The sequence below is a fragment of the Oncorhynchus mykiss genome, chromosome 17, assembly GCF_057628025.1.
Source record: "Oncorhynchus mykiss isolate SJ-2025 chromosome 17, ASM5762802v1, whole genome shotgun sequence".
In the NCBI taxonomy this organism is placed as follows: domain Eukaryota; kingdom Metazoa; phylum Chordata; class Actinopteri; order Salmoniformes; family Salmonidae; genus Oncorhynchus; species Oncorhynchus mykiss.
In genome coordinates this window covers 16146976-16160919 of record NC_143038.1, presented here as the reverse complement: position 1 = coordinate 16160919, position 13944 = coordinate 16146976, and the positions used below count along the sequence as shown (strand labels likewise).

The 13944-nt window shown below is 40.2% G+C and overlaps 1 protein-coding gene across 2 annotated transcripts in view; it reads right to left on the bottom strand.

Annotated features, from left to right (window-relative positions):
* Positions 1-784: 784 nt before the first annotated feature.
* The window catches only part of map4k3a (mitogen-activated protein kinase kinase kinase kinase 3a), a 79913-nt gene continuing 66753 nt past the window's right edge, over positions 785-13944 (bottom strand). For both annotated transcript variants that reach the window (XM_036949774.2, XM_036949775.2), the window contains 17 exons: positions 12023-12085; positions 11161-11218; positions 10564-10783; positions 9444-9550; positions 8571-8612; positions 8067-8151; positions 7521-7600; positions 7182-7242; positions 6471-6588; positions 6321-6379; positions 5877-5980; positions 4087-4258; positions 3848-3916; positions 3468-3560; positions 3230-3300; positions 3079-3134; positions 785-2357 (listed from right to left, as the gene is read on the bottom strand). In XM_036949774.2, coding sequence (XP_036805669.2) covers positions 2270-2357; positions 3079-3134; positions 3230-3300; positions 3468-3560; positions 3848-3916; positions 4087-4258; positions 5877-5980; positions 6321-6379; positions 6471-6588; positions 7182-7242; positions 7521-7600; positions 8067-8151; positions 8571-8612; positions 9444-9550; positions 10564-10783; positions 11161-11218; positions 12023-12085 — 1546 coding nt within the window. In that variant the 3' untranslated portion in view covers positions 785-2269. The remainder of the gene's footprint in view (positions 2358-3078; positions 3135-3229; positions 3301-3467; positions 3561-3847; positions 3917-4086; positions 4259-5876; positions 5981-6320; positions 6380-6470; positions 6589-7181; positions 7243-7520; positions 7601-8066; positions 8152-8570; positions 8613-9443; positions 9551-10563; positions 10784-11160; positions 11219-12022; positions 12086-13944) is intronic.

Genomic DNA, 13944 nt, shown 5'->3' with positions numbered 1-13944 from the left:
CCTAGTCACATTACCTCCATACATATCTACCTCCGTCACTCCAATATTCCTGCACATGTTCATGTAGTATTGGAACTGACTTTAAAAATATTTTCTGTATTTTAGTATGCTTACTTAATTACTTTTTTTTTTTTTTATTATTTCTCGTGCTTTTTTCTAGTAATACATTGTTCTGGATTATTGCGTTGTTGAGTTGAGTTTGCAAGAAAGGCATTTCACTGTACTTGTGCATGGGACGTTAAACATACCAACGATGCATGTGAACTAGTGCTAGTTTTGTGCGCACGCGGTGAGGTCGCAGACTTGACGAACAGAGCCCAGAGAAAACATAATGGAAAGCATTCATCTTTTTGTGGAGACTTCCCAAAGCAGACACCTCCACTAACTAACTGGGTGGAGCAGTTCATGGTATAGTAAGTATTCCCAATGTTCAAAATACACATCTACATCTTAGCAGAAATTATTCCATAGGTTTAATAGGCTTAAAAAGACATATACCCACTAAAATGTCAAAGAGAAAAACAGACTTTCTTATTTTTTTTCTATAGCTCATCAGTCAATCAATGTATCCCTTCGTGAGTTAAAATGTTTAATATGTAACATGTCCAAATATAGCAGTTGTACAGGCGAAATTAAGCAATTTTATTTTACAATATTTACATGACACAAAAGCAATATGGAAAGAAACCAAGTGAGAAGATCCTTATACTTCATCATACCGTCTAAAGTTTTGGAGAAAAATAACAGGCTTCCTATGGCTCATCAGTCAATCAATTTAGCCCATCTTGAGTTAAAATGTTTAATATGTAACATGTTCAAATATTAGCAGTTGTACAGGCACAATTAAGCAATTTTATTTTACTGTATTTACATGACACAAAAGCAATATGGAAAGAAACCAAGTCAGAAAATCCTTGTACTTCATCATACCCTCCTTTAGTTGTGTAAGCTACATGGAGTCAGCAAATCACATTTAGTGTTACATGTTCAATTTGGCCCCACATATTCCCACTGACTCCCCAATGCATGAGGTAGAGGCCTTACTATGACGCCCAAACACCAGAACAAACCATATGAACAATGCAATTTAGCAAACATTCAACTCATTGGCCACCATACGGAAAAAGATTCTAAGATGGTACAACTGCCCAGAGTCTCTTCAGTTTGAATGCAGTTTTAACAATAGCGTTGGCGTGTATGTAAAAAAAATAAACCTTATATTGCCTGGTTAAATTTGTCTGAGTTTACAGCTAAAGTGTGTAGTATGATGTTTTCTAATGCACTCATGCAGATACTTTGTTATAAGCACAACTTAACCATGCCTTAAATGTAAGAATAAAGTGTTTTATTGCGTACAACTATGTGCAAATTTCACAACCAGTGCATATCTGAGAATTGACAACTTTCTATGGGGTTGGAATTAAAGTGTGTGAAAATAAAATGACATTGCATATGGCTTCATATCAAAACGAGTCTAACATATTAAAAAAAGGCAACACATGATCAAAATGAACAGACACTTTGCTCTTTGACATCCTACCACTGTTTTGTAAAATTACATTAGTTGACAAGCCCTTAAAAGTAGTACCCCACATTGATTAGGCAACAACTCTTTATATCTCTTAAGTTGGGGGGCAACTTTACAAAATATATGCAGCATGGTTATCTACATGACATACTTATAGTGTACAACCTCAATATTCTATTTACATAAATTACAAACACATCGGTCAAGCACTTGTCAGGTAAGGATGCATGCTCTCAGAAGTTGGTCAATATTGAAATAGTGTGATATCCAGGAATGTGGGTTTGTGTTACTATAAATGTCGACTTACAATTCAAATCATAAGGTTCAATTAAAAACCGGACATATCCAAGGTCGCTTGCTCGATGAATAGTCCGATTGCAATTCCTTGGTCTCAGATGCAGAGTCAGACATGTCCTCCTCATCATAGTCTGTTCCCATCAGGGATGGGGTCAGTTCCATAGTTTAATTTCAGGACATGAATTCCAATTTAATAATAGAAAAATAAACCTAATTGCAATTTTCAATGAATGAATTTCATTCAGATTTATAACCTCTTAAAATGTAACTGAAACCAATCCTGGGCCATGTTCATTAAGGCATACAATGAAATAATGTTTTGCAACCGACAATGAAACTAAGGTTTCTTATTGGACAGGTTCAGACTGTACATCCCTGTAGCACTCCGTTTCAGAAAGCTTTATGCCTACTGAACAGGACCCTGGTTCCCAGAGCGCAGGGTGGTTAGTAACTGTTCTCGTGTCCAGCCAGGATGTATAGGTTGCTGTGTGCTGTAGGGTTGTCTGTAGGTCTGCTCTCCAGCACCACAACCCTGCAATCAAAGGTATTCAGTGATGTGAAATGTTCTGAATGTTGCAGATATAAATAAAATGAACTGCATGAATAAAATATAGCAATCTTCTGAAAAAAAAATAAGATCTGGAACGCCACCATAGCTATTACAGGCAATAATCGAGGCACTTAAAAATATATTTACCTTGCATATTTTTATTTATTAATTTGACAGCACCGAAATGAGGGAGACAGCACAGAAATGAGGGAGATATGTGTAGAGGGACAGATAGATGAAAAGGACAGAGGGGATTCGTACCCATGTCAGCAGAGGTCGCTAAACTAATTTGTATCCACAACACTAAACACAGGTTTCCCCAAATGGTGGTGATTTTATTTGAAAGTTTTCTGAGCAAAAATAAAATAATTTTTATTTTATTTTAAATGTGTTATTATTTTATTGTCGGACATAAGACTGTAAAAATACCAGCAAATCAGCTCAGAGTGACTTTAATTTTGTTCCAAAGTATTCCCACGCGTAATAGAGACATACAGTATGTGATCGTATACAAATGTAAGCAAGGTTTGACATGATTATTCGTTTGGGCTTCTTGCGGTCAATTTGCCGTTCACAAATTCTTTCTAATTATGTTCTGGGCCCCCTGACCATCCGCCCCCCCCAAAAAATAGTCCTGAGGCTGAAGCTAGTTGATGATCCCTGCTAAACGGATTTAGCCTCAATCTAAAAATGGATCTCTCACCTGTCTGATCCTAGGAGTCGGAATATCCTGGTGTTGTCGGAAATCTCCTGTGTAATCTGGTGGGAATATGGACAGGATCTAATATTCACGTCATCGCAGTCATTATCATAGTCATCATATTACAACAACAATAAACAGTTCAAATACTTGCCTCATTAGATTTGAAACTCCGCCCTTGCATGCCATGTCTCCAGAAAGCCAGAACACTGTCTTGAAGGCAGACTGTGGAAAAGATGGATGTTTAATATACCATATGAAAAATTCAAAATTTTACCAGAATGTCATTCATCATAACATGACTGTGAAACTCTGCTCTCCATTCTATAGCTGTTGATACATGTGTGTGTGTGTGTTGGCTAAACTCTAGCAAAGGGGTCAAGGGCAATTACCTATCGACTCAATCTGGAAATTAAACGTCAGCTCAGCTGAAAGCTTTCTACTGGACTTCAGCCTCCCCTGCAGATTCACAATCTTAATGGATCCTGAGGAGTTAAACAATGATGCTATTACATGAAACTGAAGACATCCAGGCACAAAATGGCTGCCGTCCACCCAGGCGGGGTGCAACACATTGGTGGCTATTGAGGTGAGTTTCCCTCCATCTCATTTAAAGGACTGCTCAGTGATAAAACATGATACACTGTTAATATATTGTCATAATGTTATAAGCAACGCATACAATGAACGTACAATGCATGTATAATCTACATAGATAATATTACAATGCAAATCAAATTTTTGGATTGCCAAGACATGCTGCTAGACTCACGATCCAGGCAGACAAGAATGGTGTCTCTTTCCAGTTGAGTCACATGGATTACACAGGTCTGTGGAGTGTCTAGGAGGAGATAAAAACATAAAAACGTCAACTAACCATTTAATCTGTTGCTTTATTAGCGTCAAACATTTTCCATTATGAATGGAATCAAATAGGACTATATTTTCTCTAGAGTTGTGTCAAGTCTATGTCAATGAGGAGTCAAGGTCAGTCTTTGAATGAGACCTTACCGGACTCTTTGAGCCAGGGGCAAGCGGTGTTGGGGTCCAGCGTCTCAAAGCGTACCACCTGGTTGAGCTCCGTGCCCTTGCTGACGCCCATACAGATGAGGGGGTACTGGTGCTCGGGCACCACAAGCATCTCAAACACCTCCATCGGGCAGGGCAGGGGAAAGTCAATGTTCTTAGGAAGACAGGGTTAGCATTAGCTATGTCAATGTTAGAAAGAGAGGGTTAGCATTATCACTATGCTACATTGGTCTAGACTCTAGCATGTTAGCATGCTAATCTCAAATTCGATGTTCTTGCGAGTAGAGGAGCGTTAGCATTAGGCATGTAGACGGGTGGGGTGTTTACCAACAAAGCCGATGCGAGCGCGCAACCACAAAGTATTATTGACAACATGTACGATAAACAGTTGAAGTCAGAAGGTTACATACACTTAGGTTGGAGTATTTGAAACTCGTTTTTCAACCACTAAAGTTTCTTCAACAAACTAAAGTTTTGGCAAGTCGGTTAGGACATCTACTTTGTGCATGACACAAGTAATTTTTCCAACAATTGTTTACAGACAGATTATTTCACTTATAATTCACTGTATCACACACAATTCCAGTGGGTCAGAAGTTTACATACACTAAGTTAACGGTTAAGTTAACGGTGCCTTTAAACAACTTGGGAAATTCCAGTAAATGATGTCATGGCTTTAGAAGCTTCTGATAGACTAATTGACATCAACACATTTGAGTGACCCCCTTCTGTCAAGAGACATTTTTTAAGTTTTAGCGTTAATTTCGTGTTGCAGTTTTAATGCAAGTTTGCTGCAATGGAGTGGAAAGAAGATTTTGCAATTTTAAAACCAATTTCCTGCAATTCTACTAATTTTGTCATGGGGTGGAGAAGAAAATTGGTTGTTTTACAGCTCATTTCCTGCAATACTACACATTTTTCAATATGGCGGAGAGAAATGTTTGCAGTTTTTAATATGATAAAGTGAGACTTACAAAATCAATGGGGGCCCCCGACCGGTATTTCGATCACGATAACAAGTTTAGTAGCTGGCTGCTAAACTAACTTTAGCAATCGAAAAATGTGTTTGCTGACATGGCTAATTGACTGACTGTCAGTGACTGACATAAGAGAAAAACTGCTGATGCACAATCAAATTTAGAAATTGCACCATGTCAATTCTACTATCCTGACTGACCTAAGAACTCCTTGGTCTAGACTCTAGCATGCTAATCTAAAATTATGTTCTTGGGAGGAGATGGCTAGAGTTAGCATTAGCTTGTAGATTACAAAGTAAGGGTAGCCTTGTTGGCATGATTATCTGAAACCCGAACACCTCCATGGGCATGGCAGAGGAAAGTTAATGTTCTTACGAGAGGACAGGGTAAGTGTTAGCTCGTCGGTTACAAAGCAAGGGTAGCTTAGTTTATGTTGGCGGGTTTGCATGCTTATCTGAAACACAAACACCTCCAGTGCCAGTGGGCAGGGGGAAGTCAGTGTTTTTAGGAAGAGGGAAGTGTGTTTCCATTAGCATTTAGGCTACAAAGTAAAGGGATGTCTCTTAGCATATCTCAAACACCTCCATTTGACAGGACAGTTAGCGGAAGGTTGTGGATTGTCTTCCCTGGAGGCTCTTAGCATAGCTACCCTCAATGCTTTATTGTTTTTGGTTGAAACCTCATATGGCTATGACATGTGCTGTCAGCACTCCTCAAAGGTTTGGAAGTAAACCGTGAGCCTGGCAAACACAAAGAGATGACTAAATAAACGCACACAGATGCAAAAATTCTTACCTTGATAAGCATGAACTTCTGCATGGGCTCCACCCATTCCAACATGACCACACTGGATTGGAAGGCCCCACACAAGTACTTGTGGCCCGTGTAAGGGTTTCTCACTAAGGGGGAATAGTTGGTAGTCAGCCGGGGTTGTCAATCATATTAAGCTGTGACCACAATAATATATTTCAAAGATCTTTCAACTATTGGTACTCAGATGAAGAGGTTGTTGTCATAATTGGTTATAAGGGGAATGGATAAGTATTGTGTTTATTACATGTAGTGAAGTGATGCATCTAAGAAACACAGTAGTGTAGCAACTACTCTCAATCTTGTACCAAGATGACATAGCAACTTGTGAGCAAGTAAGGGGTTGGATGTAGAAAGAGGGGAAAACTAAGGGCAGAGAGAGAAAAAGCATGAGAGAAATAAAAAAAGAGAATGTCCATCTCTACTCACCTACACAGCACTTCTGACATCCCTTGGTGTCGGGAATCTTATTGGAGATGGAAAATTTCCTAAAAACCACAGTAACAAGGAATTTAGTCGAAAAAGTGGGACTCTTCCCACAGAAAACTCCTACACACAGAGACATCGCCTTCTTCTTACCTTGGAATGATTTTGTCCGGGAGCCGGTGGGTGGGGATGGCCATTGGCAGCTTCTGCATCTGTCGAGCATGCTCGTACAGACCCGCCAGATTGTGACAGTATAGCTGAGAAGCTTTTCCTGCCAAAAAACACAACGAACACACCTTTCAATGCTTTGAAAATCTTAGATTTTCACGCAAACAGTAGTGTCTAACTGCTTGTATATCTGAAGCAAGTATTGACAAGTAGTATTTACGATTTATATTTACGAGTGCATATTTAATGATAAAATAAGACTAATGCTCTTGATGACATATTGCTGCTTTTGGTTTATGTTTTTAATGTATGTCACTGTCATTGGGGTGGCAGGTAGCCTAGCGGTTAGAGTGTTGGGCCAGTAACCGAAAGGTTGCTGGATCGAATCCCCGAGCCGACAAGGTAAAAATCTGTCGTTCTGCCCCTGAACAAGGCAGTTAAACCACTGTTCCCTGGTAGGCTGTCATTGTAAATAAGAATTTGTTCTTAACTGACTTGCCTAGTTAAATAAAGGCTATATAAATGTTTTATTAAAAAACAATGTGTGTGCGGCCAAAGGTACATTTTATATGAAGTGTCTGGAGAATCTATTCTATAAACTACAAATAAAACAAACAATGTAACATTTTTAGTTATTTGTTGAGATATATTAGCAATGTGTGTGTGGCAATACAGGTTTCTATGATGAATCCTTACCAGATATGGAGAGCAGACTATTACTCATGACATAAAGCCACGTACACCTCCGGGGAAAGAGCTAGGGAATAAAAACAGTTTCAGTTTTTAGTAGGTGGTACAATGAATCATAATACGTGTCTTATTGACCAGTTGTGGATAAAACCTCAAATCTGTGTGGATAAAACCTTGTGGATCAATTCTCAAATCCTTTACTTGAGTCACACAGAAAGAAGCATTCAAATCGAACTATAATCTGTAGTATGATGCGATAAGAGAATATTTTCCACCTTCACATAAATAAAACAATTTCAATTTACTGGCAAAAAGATAATATAAATGAAATAATAAGACACTGACCTGTTCCATGGAGGAGTCATGTAGTTCGTTGAGATTTAGAGTGTAAATGCCCTCTTCGGCGCCAAATAGCAGGTATTGGTCTAAAACAGAGAATGAAACAATTAAGTATTACAGCACAGAGAGACTGGCACACGTGGATAATACACACATTGCTTAGCACACTGCCTAAGAAGGAAACTAATAGTAGCACACGCAAACTGCCAATAAGACATGGGGTAAGACTTAAAATCAAGTTAGCTTCGACTCCTGCTCTAGGCTTCTCCAAGCCTTTCTCCAACAAGAATACGGTGGGACGACTGGTAGCGCAAGACTGAAAAATAAAGTTATCAAATGCTTCAACTCAATCAATTGCAGATAAAAGGTCAATCGCACAGCGGGTTCGGTCAAAATTTTAATCGCGCTCTGTCTGTCACACCCTGCACACCCTTTGTGGACATTGAACATTGACACGAAACCACATCTGTCCTTAAAACCCAGCATAAATACAGTTTACTGTTATCTGCAATTGATGGAATCAGGTTCCATGGCAGTTAGACAGAAATGAACCTCTCGTGTCGGGGTTGATCCAAGACGCCGCACAGTGGATCTTTAGAGGGCAGCCATTGAAGACTTTGGAGAAACAGGCTCCCATCTGTGCAGCGAAAATAGAAAACAAGATGTAGAGGAATGTAGGTGTTTAGTTATAGTTGATCAATGTAGAGCATATCACAATGTAGAGCATATCACAATGTAGAGCACCTGGAAAAGCCCTTTATAAATTCAGTACAATATAATAAATCGCTTATTTTGAAACAAAGTTGTGGCAGGATCTCTAGCTCGAGAGTCGCGGTAATTACAAATGTGTTGTGAACTCAACACTACTACTTTTAGGTTGCTAATGAATGAATTACAACTCACATAAATGATTTAGATAGTGAATGTGTAATCAACACATTTGTGCTTTTGTTTCTGTATCTTAGTGCTCATTTGCTTTTTCCTACAGCGCAGAGTTATAGTTTTCTACTTGACAATGCGTGTGTGTAAGAGCAGGTAAGGGGTGTTAAGACTTACGTGGACTTTTGGCGTAGGGGGAAGGCCATTACTGATTGGTTTCTGAGGAAACAGGAAATGACATCATCATACCAAGGTCAGCGTAGAATGATTAACAATCATAGTTCAAATATACTGTATATTATGCTGTAATATTGTTAAATATAAAAAAAATGATATGTGGATCTTATAGAGTTCTATTTAACTATACGTCAACAATGGTATCATTCTGCTTTATCAGTGCTGTAATAACTTGGGAATGACACAGTAGCACTTTGATCTTTAATTCACAAGTCGTTGCTTATTAATGAGTAACTAATGAGGTAAACATAGAATAAATGCTATTTCTTCAGAGCTCTGGGTGCGAATAAAAATCCACTTCTAAGAAGAACGAGAAGATTTACGTTTAGTCATAATGCAAAACCGCATAATTATATAGGTTGCAATGAAAATGTAAGCCTGTTATCAAAGCTGTTCGGACATTAATTAATCACCATTTACATAAATTATTCTCCAAATAACTTACTTTCAGGTAACACATAGTCAAATGAGTGTGTAAAAATGTGAAAAGGTCAGAAACTGTCTATATAAAACACTTGCTATGAACCAGCACTGTGTGTAATTCATTATGAATACATTATGCAAAAATGCATTATGTATATAATAAACACCTTACTATAGGTATTAATGAATTAATGACAGCCACGACCACTTATCAATATAATGAACTTTACAACCTGTATGTTTAACACAATGCTTACAGGAAGTCTTATAATGCACTACGGATTTGACTAAATCCACTTTAAGTGCATTATACACAAGTTATTCACAGGAAGTGTTGCCACCAATTTTTACGCACAGTTTCTGACCAAGGCTACATTGCTATGATGTTACCGGAATCTCTTTCCTGTCCTTCCTCGTGGTGACGCTAGGTGGCATAGTAGACTGCTTCTCGGCACCACCAGCATCCCCACTCACTTCTGACGAGCTGAACCCATTGCCTGTTGGGAGGGAAATTAATTATGGATTCATTTTTAAATATTACATGATTTATGTAAACGATTCCCCGATAGCCACAATCTGAATGGTGCTGTGGAGAGTGAAAAGGAAGCAAGATAAAATGTGGCTCTGTGGGAACTGAGCAATTCCAAAAATTGTGCTGAAACAAGACACTGATACGACTAAGATCGCCTCTGTGACTAAACTTAAGACTATGTCTAAAGTGGCGTCCTCGTCTCTTCTCCTTGACATATCTGAAAACAACAGGACAGGCGAATACAATAGGATGGAATAGCCCAGGTACTAGTCCAGCTCTTTCACGTCAAGCGCAGGCGAAGGAAAGATGATGAGGGGAGGAAAACTATTACGACCCACACGTGAGGGACAGGGAGCTTTGTTTGAAAGTTGGCCCCTGCCACCAGACTACTCGAAGCAGACAGGATGTGGAAACTGGGGAAGTTTGTGTGAGTGTGTGTGTACTGGAAGGTGACTCATGTGGCAGAGTGGGTATGTGACATTATCACAACACCAGTCACACCACTGCTCCTAATTAAACGGGCTATAAATACTAGCTGGGGCACACACACACACACACTCAGGGTCCACTTTGGAAAAGATGACTGGCTAAGACATGGAGGAAGTGGGGTGGAGCTTCTTGAGTTTAGTAGAGTGAGTGGATAAATGTTGGCAGGGTTGGAAGGAGAGATCCCTGAAAACAGTGGTAGCTTTTATCTCAGCATCATCACACTTATTGTCTAAGTGGTTCGAGTTGGGTATTGTGGTTGGTATTGTGATGAGTTGAATAGAAGCAACGGACTGATTCATTCATTTATTAATTGACTCATTCACCCACCGACCCATTCATTCATTCAAGGGGACCACAGCTTTGGTTCTCCAATTAAGTGCAGGGGAGATAAGAAAACCAGCATTAATGCATTTCTGACATAGGGGATACCACCACTCCCAGAATGCACCCACTCAGTTTGTGAGCATGCCTGTAGACTACGTTACCTACCTAAGCTAAGCTGCCTGTGTGGGGGGTGTCTGGGGGGTGGCGGCCTGGGCGGAACATGGGTGGCAGAGCGGGCGGGGCTCTCGGCGGCCGGACACCGCTTTATGGTCCCCCCGTGGTCGTCATGGTCACCGGGGGAGCCGTAGAGACTGGGAGATCCATGGTGAGCAGGGGAGCCATGGTGAGCGTGGGAGTTGGCACTATCCTGTGGAATGGGGATGGGCTGAGAGCAAAAGACAAAACAGGGTTAATGGAGGAAGTCAACTGAATTTAAACAAATGACATTTGTAAAAAATGTAAAAAATTAAAAATTAAAAGTTGAAATTGATGTGACCCACAACGCTACATGATTGGCATAAAAGCACACACGTCAACATGGAATCATCATCAGTGTATGTAAAGTATTATGCTCTACTGCACACAATAATGCTATAGGAAATATGAACAAGTGTTGTGCTGTGTTCAATTTAAAGTGGTGCCACAAAAATGATTCCTGTGTGTACACTGTAGAAAAGAGATCATCTTACAGGTTGATATGTGAGGAAACACTACGCTCTCGGTCTCATACGATGGACAATGAGTCATTTGAAGAACACATACCTTAACGTTGGGAGGCGGTGGTGGAGGCTCTTTGGGCCGCAATGTGGAGCCCTTGGCACTAAGAGAGAGAGAGCATAACTATTAGAACAAATTATTGTACTAACAGTTATACCTTTGTGTACAGTGTACAAGAACACCTTCCTAATATTGAGTTGCACCACCCCTCTTTTTGCCCTCAGAACAGCCTCAATTTGTCAGGCCATGGACTCCACAAGGCGTCAAAAGCATTCCACAAGGATGCTGGCCCATGTTGACTCCAATGCATCCCACAGGAGTCAAGTTGGCTGGATGTCCTTTGGGTGGTGGACCATTCTTGATACACACGGGAAACTGTTGAGCGTTGCAGTTCTTGACACAAACCGGTGGGCCTGGCACCTACTACCATACCCCGTTCACAGGCACTTCAATATTTTGTCTTGCCCATTCACCCTCTGAATGGCACACATACACAGTGTCTCAAGGTTTAAACATCCTTCTTTAACCTGTCTCCTCCCCTTCATCTACACCAATTGAAGTGGATTTAACAAGTGACATCAATAAGGGATCATAGCTTTCACCTGGATTCAGTCTGTCATGGAGAGAGCAGGTGTTCATACACTCAGTGTATATCCTGGGTCACGTTCATTAAGCACTATTAGGCATTATTAAGCATCAAATGGAAGCAAACAGAGTAAATATAATACGGACTATCTGGACTTGTCCAATAAGAAACGCTTAATGGACATGAACCTGGCCCCTAGCAGAGTAGCCCGTTCCAATCATTTGCATAACGAAACATTCATAACCGCAGTTTACAGATGAAATGTTAAGAGGCCAGATGTTAAGTTGAAAGGAGAAAGGGGTTGAAGACAGTAGGACTTACTGTTGCATTTCATCATCATGGTCACCACCATCATCATCATCATCTAAATGAGTCTCGTGTCCCCTAAGGGAGAAGAAGAGGGATGTACATTTCAATTCAATACAACTTTTAATACAACTATTAATGCCTTTGTAATTGCCCCTCTGGGATTAATACAATACAATTATTTGTAGTTGTATTGAGTAGGTACAGAGAGGCATTTCTCAATCGTGGCTCAAAATCGACTGAGCGCTCCCTTCTATGGGCTTTGGAGAGATGAGGAAAGATCCACCCCATAACAACAATCCTATTGAACAGAATTTCAGCAGTGGGAAACATGCTCTTCTCCTGTCCAATGTAGGAAAATATTTAGTAGGCACCTCATGTCCAAAACATTTCAACAGTGAAATTTGATACTAAGCACCATTATCCATTTCAATGTGAGGTCTACCTTAAGGTGTCTCCATGCTTCCCAACCGAAACCGATCAGAAGAGTTTGTGGATATATTATGACAACATTTTGTGAGGGTTTTGCACTTCGCTGAGGGATTTTTCGGGCACACAGTTTTTTTTGTTTTGAAGTTGGTAGCCAAATCTACCCCACTTCATCAGTGATTGTTTAACAGTAGGGATTCCTCATTTAAAGTCTTTGTCATTCAAGGAAGCGACTCGTTTTCATGCAATTTTTGTTGTTCAGAAATACTGCACCAAACATCTTAGTTAGATATAAAATTGCACGACTAAGATCTCCTCTGCAAAAACGTCAAAATGAATGATATTTCTGGAGTTATTTTTGATTCATTCTGTCTATTTTGAGGAAGTGTATACTGGCTATGGCACCTCAAAATGAACAAAAGTACTATTGCCGCTTTTTTCCAGGTTTTTTCAAGCAGAGGTCTTTTAAGGGAGTATGCGAGCAGACTCATTCGGTTCGCCTAGCTGACTTTGGATAGCCGCCAGCAGCTGACGCCTTTAGTAGTGAACCGGCCACTACATTTGAGAGTGCCCTGCTTCTGTAAGTGCCATTTCATCAACAAAGATGAAAGTAGAGAAGACATCCGAAACAGTCATTGCCTTATTTTGAACAGAGTCTAGCTATCTATTTGTGCTGTCTTGCCAAACATCACGTGTGGCAAGACAATGAACCTAGGAGTTGTCGACACAGCACAAACCGATCTGGGACCAGGCTAGCTGACCTGCTCGTCACTTGTGTATTGGAAATCAGTGTGCAGGTATCTTTCCTGCATGAGGTGTATTTCTTTTCACTCTAACGTTGAGAATTAATGCATGCCAGCGGGATACCACCCTAGCCGCCGAAAGACAAAGACCAATAATAAACGATAGCGGGCATCCCGCCGACTTTCAGTCCCCGCTGCGCTATAACTGGCCATACGGCTTTAACGCCTCAGCAAGGGTGAGAAATCCCCCCCGGTCTTTGTGGGAGTGGTTCTAAAGCAAATTAGTCGTCCATATCACTCGGACAAGCACAGAGGCAGAAGGTTAGGTCACATTAAATATTGAGCATTGCAAGAGCAAGAGGCTCAAGAGAGAGGGGTGGGGAGAGCAAGAGAAAGAAACAGTGAGGGAAGGAGAAAGAGAGAGAGAGAGGGAAGCAGAGTGAGAAAGCGAGGGAGAGAGAGGCTGAAGATGAGAAAAAGATATGAGGGAAAAGGGATGAGAATAGAATAGTTTGAGAAAGAGATGACAGAGATAATAACTTTTATTTTATAAATTCTTTATTTAAACAGGGAAGCCACATTTATTTTTTCCAAGTGAGCCCTGTCCAATATAGAGACAGAAATGAGAAGAGAGGATAGGAATAAAATAGAAAGAGAGAAATAGAGTTTCAGTGAAAAGACAGGAAGAGATAGATAGACAGACATAAAGAGTGTGTGAGAGAGAAAGAGGAGTAAAAACTAGAAAAAAGGGGACAGGAAAGAAAG